The sequence below is a fragment of the Somniosus microcephalus genome, chromosome 32 (assembly GCF_052327205.1).
Source record: "Somniosus microcephalus isolate GS21.2 chromosome 32, FLI_Smic_1.0, whole genome shotgun sequence".
NCBI lineage: Eukaryota > Metazoa > Chordata > Chondrichthyes > Squaliformes > Somniosidae > Somniosus > Somniosus microcephalus.
In genome coordinates this window covers 32,846,820-32,857,718 of record NC_141018.1, presented here as the reverse complement: position 1 = coordinate 32,857,718, position 10,899 = coordinate 32,846,820, and the positions used below count along the sequence as shown (strand labels likewise).

Here is a 10,899-nt window from a genome sequence, read left to right as displayed (position 1 = left end):
CATAATTTTTGTGGGCTACTGGTGCTTTAAAGGAATATTTTTTTCATCGAGAAATCTATACCATCATGATTGAATAAAGTAAGAACTAAGTTTAAATCAAATTTAAGTAATGCCAAGCCTGCAGATATTAACATTTTTATTTCAGCCAACGTAATAGACTTTATCAATAGAAAGAAAAAAAACTGCAACCTGGAAATTTCCAGAGACTTGAACACAAAAATCTAGGCTGACACTCCAGTGAAGTACTGAGGGTGTGCTGCACTGTCGGAGGTGCCGTCTTTCGGATGAGACGTTAAACCGAGGCCCCGTCTGCTCTCTCAGGTGGACGTAAAAGATCCTATGGCACTATTTCAAAGAAGAGCAGGGGAGTTATCCCTGGTGTTCTAGCCAATATTTATCCCTCAATCTGCATCACTAAAAAAAAAAAATTACCTGGTCATTATCACATTGCTGTTCGTGGGAGCTTGCTGTGTGCAAATTGGCTGCTGCGCTTCCTACATTACAACAGTGACTACACTTCAGAAAGTACTTCATTGGCTGTAAAGCGCGATGGGATGTCCGGTGGTCTTTTCTTGCTTAAATCAGCATCGAAAAATAGACAGACTGACATCCATTTATTTATTTTTCATCACAGATGCTAACTATCCTGCTGTGCATTTTCGGAATGTTGCATTCTTGTTTCTGATTTAAACGCTCAAATGCAACGAGATCCTGGATAACAACAGAAAACGCTGGAAAAACTCAGCAGGCCAGGCAACATCCGTGGAGAGAGAAACAGAGTCGACGTTTCAGGTCGAAGACCCTTCGTCAGAACTGAGAAAAAAAGCAGGAAATGAAACAGATTAAAAAGCAAGTTTGGGGGCTGGGAAATGGGGGAGGGGATGAAAGAACAAAAGGGAAGGTCTGTGGGAGGTGAAGAGACATTAAGAGATATTCAAGGCGAGACGAGATGGTAATAGGACAGGTAAAGAGACAAAAGATGGCTCTAGATGAAGTGTGAAATGCGCTGGCAGAATGAGAGACAGCTGCCATGTGGGAGAGAAAAAAAAAAGGAAAAGGCACAAACCAAAAGTGTGGATAAAAAATATATTAAAATATAATAGGGGCCGAGGTTATGATCTGAAATTGTTGAACTCGATATTGAGTCCGGAAGGCTGTAAAGTGCCTAAGGTTTAGCAGGCGGTTAAGAAGGCAAATGGTATGTTGCCCTTCATAGCGAGAGGGTTCGAGTACAAGAACAAGGATGTCTTGCTGCAGTTGTACAGGGCCTTGGTGAGACCACACCTTGAGTATTGTGTGCAGTTTTGGTCGCCTTATCTGAGGAAGGATGTTCTTGCCATGGAGGGAGTGCAGCGAAGATTCACCAGGCTGATACCTGGGATGGCAGGAATGATGTATGAGGAGAGATTGGGTCGATTGGGCTTATACTCACTGGAGTTTAGAAGAATGAGAGGGGATCTCATTGAAACTTAAAATTCTAACAGGATTAGACAGACTAGATGCAGGAAGGATGTTCCTGATGGCGGGGGAGTCCAGAACCAGGGGTCATAGTCTAAGGATAAGCCATTTAGGACAGAGATGAGGAGGAATTTCTTCACCCAGAGAGTGGTGAACCTGTGGAATTCTCTACCACAGAAGGCAGTTGAGGCCAATTCATTAAATATATTCAAGAAGGAGTTAGATATATTTCTTAAGGCTAAAGGGATCAAGGGATATGGGGAGAAAGCAGGAACAGGGTACTGAGTTTGGATGATCAGCCATGATCTCATTGAATGGCGGAGCAGGCTCGAGGGGCCGAATGGCCTACTCCTGCTCCTATCTTCTATGTTTCTAATCGGAAGATGAGGTGCTGTTCCTCGAGCTTACGCTGAGCTTCCATGGAACAATGCAAGAGGCCGTGGACAGTGAGATCCCGGAATGTGCACCGACACATGTTGCAACCCTCACTCCCCTTTTTTTTTTGTTCCCGCCTCCAGTTTGAGTTTGTCGGCCCACAGTGGCCCACGGGCAGGAGTCCCGACCCGACCAATCGGAGAGCCGCCTCAATCCGACCAATCGGAGTGTGGCCTCAACCCGACCAATCGGAGAGTGGCCTCAACCCGACCAATCGGAGAACCGCCTCAACGTGACCAATCGGAGGGCCACCTCGATCCGACCAATCGGAGAGCCGCCTCGATCCGGCCAATCGGAGAGCCGCCTCAACCCGACCACTCGGAGCTGCCGCCTCCTGCTAAGGAGGGGGGGGGGCGGGAATCCCAGAACCCACCAATGGGAGAGCAATCTCCGGCTGTCCGGGGTGGGGCGGTCACCCCGAAACGACCAATGGGGGCGAGCTCCGTTGCTTGACAGCAGGCGATGCTGCCCCGCGCAACCAAACCTGACGCCCGCACTAAGCCCCGCCTACAGTGGGCGGGCTGATTGGACGGGGTGGCCGGCCGCGCCGGGCTGTGATTGGCCGAGGCGCCTGTCAGTCAGTAAACCGGCGCCCGAGTGCATCCGGCGGCGAGTTTGGTTGTACGGCTGTCAATGGCCGAACGCTTTGTTGTTGTGACTTGAGGCGATTTAAAAGCGAAAAAAAAATAGACAGACATAATTTCCACACACGGGGGAAAAAAATCGATGTGAGGTTAAAAGTGAGAGGAAAAACTAATCGACGGGAAATGTCCATCAAGGAGCCGAGGAGCGAGGGCCGCAGGCGGCGGGAGTACGCGGCGGCCAACAGCCACAAAACGGCGTTGCTCGGCGGCGACGGGCGCGGGAGGAGCGGGCAACACAATCTGGGAGTCGGCGCCGGCCCCGGCCCCCGCGACAGGCCGGGCCAGAAAACGGGGCTGGCGGGGGACGAGCGCGAACGATCGGGCAGCGGCAGCTCGAGCTCCTCGCACGGCGGCCGAGGCAAGAACCAGGCGAGTGGCGGCGGTTCCAAGGTGCGGCCAGACATCAGTGCACCAATCTGCTGATATATTCACTCATTCGCTCCTCTCCTCCAGCCACCCCATTCTCTTTTTTTTCAGGAACAAAAGGAATTACTAGCCGGCAAAAAAAAACACCCAAGGTCCATCTAGTCCGCCTTCTACCACCCTTGGACCTGGTACAACTATAATGGAGTTAGAAAGAAATAAAAACAGAAAATGCTGGAAATGTTCAGGTCAGTCAGCATCTATTGAGAGCGAAACAAAAGTTAACGTTTCAGCTCTATGACATAGAAACATAGGAGCAGGAGTAGGCCATTCAGCCCCTCGAGCCTGTTCTGCCATTTAATGAGATCATGGCTGATCATCCAAATTCAGAACCCTGTCCCTGCCTTCTCCCCATATCCTTTGATCCCCTTAGCCTTAAGAAATATATCCAACTCCTTCTTGAATATATTTAATGAATTGGCCTCTACTGCCTTCTGTGGCAGAGAATTCCACAGGTTCACCACTCTCTAGGTGAAGAAGTTCCTCCTCATCTCAATCCCAAATGGCTTACCCCTTATCCTTAGACTGTGACCCCTGGTTCTGGACTCCCCGACCATCAGGAACATCCTTCCTGCATCTAGTCTGTCCAGTCCTGTCAGAATTTTATAAGTTTCAATGAGATCCCCTCTCATTCTTCTAAACTCCGGCGAATATAAGCCTAATCGACCCAATCACTCCTCATACGTCATTCCTGCCATCCCAGGTATCAGCCTGGTAAATCTTCGCTGCACTCCCTCCATGGCAAGAACATCCATCCTCAGATAAGGCGACCAAAACTGCACACAATACTCAAGATGTGGTCTCGCCAAGGCCCTGTACAACTGCAGCAAGACTTGTTCCTGTACTCGAACCCTCTCGCTACGAAGGCCAACATAGGATGGTCTGAGGAAGGGTCATCGACCTGAAACGTTTTCTCTGTTTCTCTCTCCACAGATGCTGACTGACTTGCTGAGTATTTCCAGCATTTTCTGTTTTTATTTCAGATTTTCAGCTTTTTGTATTAGAAAGACTTACATTTATACAGCGCCTTTCACGCCCACTAGACGTCCCAAAGCGCTTTACAGCCAATGAAGTATTTTTTTTGAAGTGTAGTCACTGTTGTAATGTCGGATACGCGGCAGCCAATTTGCGCACAGCAAGCTCCCACAAGCAGCAATGTGATGATGACCAGATCATCTGTTTTTTTTTTTGTTATGTTGATTGAGGGATAACATCCGAAAGACGGCATCTCCAACAGTGCAGCACTCCTTCAGTACTGCACTGTGAGTGTCAGCCTAGATTTTTGTGCTCAAGTCTCTGGAGTGGGACTCTGAACTTCTAGCTCAGAGGCGAGAGTGCTACCCACTGAGCCATGGCTGACACAGTTGTTCACTAATCACAGCAATCAATCCCCATCAATTAATCTGCAACAGACCCAGACATTAGGTAAATCCCAAGTGATGGAGAGCTTTAGCAGAAAGACTTGCATTTATATAGCGTCTTTCACAGCCTCATGACGTCCCAAAGCGCTTTACAACCAATTAAGTATTTTTTTTGAAGTGCTGTCACTGTTGTAATGTAGGAAACGCTGCAGCCAATTTGTGCACAACAAGCTCCCACAAACAGCAATGTGATCATGACCAGATCACTTGTTTTAGTGATACTGGTTGAGGGATAAATATTGGCCCAGGACACCGGGGAGAACTCCCCTGCTCTTCTTCGAAATAGTGCTGTGGGATCTTTTATGTCCACCTGAGAGAGCAGAAGGGGCCTCGGTTTAATGTCTCATCTGAAAGATGGCACCTCTGACAGTGAAGCACTCTCTCAGTACTGCACTGGAGCTTTGGGTATCATAGGTCCAAAGTCACCTGTTCCTCTTGCTGAGCACTTTGGTCAAGTGACCATTCTTCATGTGCAAGCCTTGACGGTGACAATTAGCAAGCGATTCTGCCTGGAGCATTACAGCCCAGCCTGATCTGTACTCGCTCATCCCACATCTGCATAGACGTTATTATTTTTACCTCCAATCCTTCTGTCGCTTTGCGCCATATGGCCTCTGCAGCCTTCCCCAGAGCTTCATCTAATCTCGCACATGCTCCTCTCTGCTGACACTTGCATTCTCCCATCCTTTTGAGTAGATTGGGTGTATACTCTCTGGAGTTCAGAAGAATGAGAAGTGATCTCATTGAAACATAGAAGATTCTGAGAGTGATTGACAGGGTAGATGCTGAGCGGTTGTTTACCCTGGCTGGAGAGTCTAGAACTCGGGGGCATAGTCTCAGGATAAGGGTTCAGCCATTTAGGACTGAGATGAGGAATTTCTTCACTCAAAGGGTTGTGAGTCTTTGGACATCTATTCCCCATAGGGCTGTGGATGCTGAATCGTTGATTATATTCAAGGCTGAGATAGACTTTTGGGCACTAAAGGAATCGAGGGATATGGGGACAGGGCGGGAAAATGGAGTTGAGGCAGAAGATCAGCCATAATCTTATTGAATGGCGGAACAGGCTCGGGGAGCCGTATGGCCGACTCCTGCTCCTAATTCTTATGATCCAATGATAATGGAGTTGTCCACTAATCATAGCAATCAATCACTTTCAATTAGTCTACAGTAGACCCAGGCATGACACGAGGAAAACCCCAGTGGTGGAGAGCTTTGGGTATCCCAGGTCCTAAGTCACCTGTTCCTCTTGCTGGGCACTTTGGTCAAGTGACCATTCTTCATGTGCAAGCCTTGACAGTGCCCACAGCATTACAGCCCAGCCTGATCTGTACTCGCTCATCCCACATCTGCGTAGACTTCATTATATTTTTACCTCCAATCCTTCTGTAGCTTTGCTCCACATGGCCTCTGCAGCCTCCCCCACCCTACATCTAATCTCGCACATGCTCTTCTCTGCTGACACTTCCATTCTCCCATCCTTTTGCACCATATTGGTGCCAAAGCCTTGTGCCATCATTCTCCAGCTCTCTGGATTTTTGCACAGACCCATCCTTTTTGCTTTATCTTTCCCCACTTGTAAAATCTTATCTCTATGATGTCCCCTAATTCTTTTCTCTCTTGCTGCGTGGTATTTGGATTTGCCCCCATTCCCTAGTGAAGTGCTTTTTGCCATTTTGCCAAGCCGCTATATATAAATGTCAGCTATTGTCCACATAATTGGACTTGCCAATAAGAGTCATTGGCTAGAGGTAAGGTAGTATAGTGGTTATGTTACTGGATGAGTAGGCCTGGACCAATAATCCAGAGAATGTGAGTTCAAATCCTACCAGTCAGATTGTCATAAAAGCCTAACTGGTTCACTAATGTCCTTTCGGGATGGAAATCTGCCGTACTTACTCAGTCTGGCCTATATGTGACAGTCTTGCCAGTGTCGCCCACATCCCATGAATAAATTTCAAAAAAAAAATCTCCAACTGGAACCTTATGGTAGGATAGAGACTCTGAATGTGAGGTATTTTGTACCTTTGTACACATACGCTACCATTTCTCAGGTCAGTACAAACCCCAAACGATCTACACTTGGCTATTCAGGAATTGGAATTTGGTTTGAATATCAATCCATTTCACATCCGTTTACATTCACTTCACTCTTGTTCACTTGGGTATATGTAGCACCTTTTATAACCTCAGCCAATGAAGTATTTTTGATTACATTATTGTGTTTTATTACATTAAAGGTGCTATATAAATGAGTTGTTGTAATGTAGCAATGATATAAATGACCAGACAATCTGAGTTTGTGGTGTTTGTTGAGAGATAATTGTTGGTCAGGACACCAGGAAAACTTCCTTACTCTTCTTTGAATAAGACCATGGGATTTTTTTACATCCACCTGAGTGGGCAGATGGGGCCTTAGGTTAACGTCTCGTCTGCAAGACGACACCTCTGACAGTGCAGCAGACCCACAGTACTGCACTTGTGAATTACTGAGAAATTGGTAGAAAACTGGGAACGTTTTTATTTGGAGAGGACAACTGGGGATCCTCTTGGTGAGTCGTGATTTTCATCATTCGTTATGATAGATGTGACCTTGCTTTAATGACTTCTCTGAAACATGGCGCTTCTGTAGTTCAGTGACTCCAATATTGTTTCTTTGGTGTGCCCTTCATTGTGTACGAGCTGAATAGCCTGGTCGTGCTTACTGTCAAGGCGCACAAGTTAATAATGGCTACTTAGATGTGATACAGGAAACTTTGGTTTATCCGGAGGTTAACTGTCCGGAATGCTCGAGCCACCGGCAAAAATCAGGAGCCGTTTCGTTAGGTTTTTTTTCTTTTCGTTGCTTTTTTTTCACCAGTTATGCTCTGCAAGGTCTCGCTGAAGCTGTTGCTAAGCTACAGAGACGCTTGCAAGGTACGGCAGACTGTTTAGAAGCTGAGCAACAGGGTTTGTTGCCAGATAGAGCTCAAAATCTCCGTATGTTTCAACATTAGCGCTGGTTTGTCCAGCAGTTTTGATGGGACGGCAACAGCTCGGTCCCATCGGTGCCGGATAGCACAAAGTTTCCTGTACATACCCAGTGGCAGCCTTGGCCCAGTGGTAGCACTCTTGCCGCTGAAGATTGTGGGTTCAAGTCCCACTCCAGAGACGTGAGTGCAAAATCTAGGCCTACACATTAGTGCAGTACTGAGGGAGTGCTGCACTGTTGGGGGTTCTGTCTTTCGGATGAGACGTTAAACCTCTCGGTTAGACTTAAAGATCTCATGGTACTGTTCAAAGAAGAGCAGGGGAGTTCTCCCAGGTGTCCTGGGCTAATATTTATCCCTCAATCAACATCACTAAAAACAGACTACCTGGTCATTATCACATTGCTGATTGTGGGAGCTTGTTGTGTGCAAATTGGCTGCTGTGTTTCCTACATTGCAACAGCGATTACACTTCAAAAGTACTTAATTGGCTGTAAAGCGCTTTGGGACATCCCAAGGTCGTGAAAGGGATTCTATAAATACAAGTCTTTTTTTCTATTAAGGATGGTTGGTGTGGAAAATGGAAAAAACATCTTATAATGATGCAGTAAGGAATGCACTTGGGGCAGAGTCCCAGGATCTTTGCTGTGCATTACCTGACCGTGGAGTGTTTAGTGTGAGCACTGGGTGCCTCAGATGCAACACTGACATTCCTCACTTTGATCACGAATATACAAAAAAATTACATTGCTTAGCAGGGTTTATTGTTCAAGCGGTTGATGGAGAAATAGCTGGCAAAAGGCTGCAGTGAAAACTTCAGCTCCACAAGTAATATAGAACACAGAAGAAAGGTGTGTCTTCTGCAAGTAGGTATCAGCTCAAGAAGCTTCCTGAGCCTATTAATGTCAGGATATGTTCATTTGTATCATTGGTTTCACATCGTGTCAGCCGTGGCTCAGTGGGTAGCATCCTTGCCTCGGAGTCAGAAGGTTGTGGGTTCATGTCCCCACTCCAGAGACTTCAGCACAAAAATCTAGGCTGACACTCCCAGTGCGGTACTGAGGGAGTGCTGCACTGTCGGAGGTGCCGTCTTTCGGATGAGACGAAACCGAGGCTCCGTCTGCGCTCTCAGGTGGCTATAAAAGATCCCATGGCTCTGCTTTGACGAAGAGCAGGGGAGTTCTCCCCGGTGTTCTGGCCAATATTTATCCCTCAATCGACATCACTAAAACAGATGATCTGGTCATTATCACATTGCTGTTTGTGGGAGCTTGCTGTGTGCAGCTTGGCTGCTGCGTTTCCCACATTACAGCAGTGACTGCACTTCAAAAGTACGTCGTTGGCTGTAAAGCGCTCTGAGATGTCCGGTGGTTGTGAAAGGCGCTACATAAATGCAAGTCTTTTTATCTTTCTTTCCACTGAGGTATCTGAAATAGTGTTTAATTTGATTCGGGTTGTGTTTTATAAAAGGTGGCACTAAAAGTAGAGAAAAACACAGGAGGTAGGTAATGAAATAAGTGTGAAATCAAGAACGTGACACGGAGGGGGGGAGGAGATACAGAAGAATGGCCACCAGAGCCACAGTGACAGAAATTAATCAACAATCTTAAGTGAAGCAAAAGAGGAAATAGCAGAGGCCCTGACCATCATTTTCCAATCCTCTCTGGCTTCAGGTGTGGTACTGGAGGACTGCTAATGTGGTACCCTTGTTTGAAAAGGATAGACCGAGTAATTACAGGCCAGTCAGCCTAACCTCGGTGGTGGGAAAATTATTGGAAAGAATTCTGAAGGACCGGATAAATTTTCATTTAGAATGACATGGATTAATCAAGGATAGTCAGCACGGATTTGTTAAGGGAAGGTCATGTCTGACAAACTTGATTGAATTTTTCGAGGAGGTGACAAAGAGGGTAGATGAGGGTAGTGCATTTGATGTAGTGTATATGGACTTTAGCAAGGCTTTTGATAAGGTTCCACATGGCAGACTGGCCGCGAAGTTAAAAGCCCATGGGATCCAGGGCAAAGTGTCAAGTTGGATTCAAAACTGGCTCGGAGGCAGAAAGCAGAGGGTAATGGTTGATGGGTGTTTTTGTGACTGGAAGGCTGTTTCCAGTGGGGTTCCGCAGGGCTCAGTACTAGGTCCCTTGCTTTTTGTGGTATATATCAATAATCTAGATTTGAATATAGTGGGTATGATTAAGAAGTTTGCAGATGATACTAAAATCGGCTGTGTGGTTGATACTGAAGAAAGAAGCTGTAAACTGCAGGAAGATATCAATAAATTGGTCAGGTGGGCAGAACAGTGGCAAATGGAATTCAATCCAGAGAAGTGTGAGGTAATGCATTTGGGGAGGGCTAACAAGGAAAGGGAATACACATTAAATGGTAGGACACTGAGTAGTGTAGAGGAACAAAAGGACCTTGGAGTGCATGTTCACAGATCCCTGAAGGTAGCAGGCCAGGTAGATAAGGTGGTTAAGAAGGCATACGGAATGCTTGCCTTTATTAGCCGTGGCATAGAATACAAGAGCAGGGGGTTATGCTTCAACTGTATAAAACACTAGTTAGGCCTCAGCTAGAGTACTGCTTGCAGTTCTGGTCACCACATTACAGGAAAGGTGTGATTGCACTAGAGAGGGTACAGAGGAGATTTACAAGGATGTTGCCGGGAGTAGAGAATCTTAGCTATGAGGAAAGACTGGATAGGCTAGGTTTGTTTTCCTTGGAACAGAGGAGGCTGAGGGGAGACCTTATTGAGGTGTATAAAATTATGAGGGGCTTAGATAGAGTGGATAGGAAGGACCTATTTCCTTTAGCAGAGGGGTCAAAAACCAGGGGGCACAGATTTAAAGTAATTGGTGGAAGGTTTAGAGGGGATTTGAGGGGAAATTTCTTCACCCAGAGGGTTGTGGGGGGTCTGGAATTCACTGCCTGAAAGGGTGGTAGAGGCAGGAACCCGAACCACATTTAAAAAGTACTTGGATGTGCACTTGGGATGCTCTAACCTGCAGGGCTACGGACCAAGAGCTGGGAAGTGGGATTAGGCTGCATAGCTCTTTGTTGGCCGGCGCGGACACGATGGGCCGAAATGGCCTCCTTCCGTGCTGTAACTTTCTCTGATTCTATGTGATAATGGAAGGCAGGAGTCGAGGTGGGTGAATGATCGAAAAACGAAGGACCACGAAGAAGCAGGGGTTAAATTTATCAGTCAGTGTCCGACAGGTTCAGTTGAAGAGGAGGGCAAACTAGTAGGAGAAAACCAATAAGGAAGAAGCAGAAAATTAGAGGGAAAGGAAAGTATTTTTAAATTGTACTTTGTGGACGATGGGGAGGTAAAGCTTTGTACACTTTTATGTGATAATGTTGACACTTTGGATGCCCCCCCATCCCTCATGCTAAGTGTGCTGTGCATGAACCGAATAGTCATTGGAACCTCTGCTAAACCAGGTGGCCTTGCACATGTTCCTTAGCCAGGGCTCTGGTGAGCTGGTGATCACCAGACGCTGGTGTGTTCCGCGTTGTGTAAAGTGGTCCTGCCCCAACACTATT

At 46.7% G+C, this 10,899-nt stretch overlaps 1 protein-coding gene across 2 annotated transcripts in view; it reads left to right on the top strand.

Moving 5' to 3' along the window:
• Nucleotides 1-2,486: 2,486 nt before the first annotated feature.
• Nucleotides 2,487-10,899, top strand: part of scaper (S-phase cyclin A-associated protein in the ER) — a 339,292-nt gene continuing 330,879 nt past the window's right edge. The window contains exon 1 of one of the 2 annotated variants that reach the window (XM_085972324.1): nt 2,487-2,906. In XM_085972324.1, the coding sequence (XP_085828450.1) occupies nt 2,661-2,906 (246 nt within the window). In that variant the 5' untranslated portion in view covers nt 2,487-2,660. Of the gene's footprint in view, nt 2,928-10,899 lie in introns of both variants that reach the window. The other variant, XM_085972323.1, reaches the window with a different exon arrangement.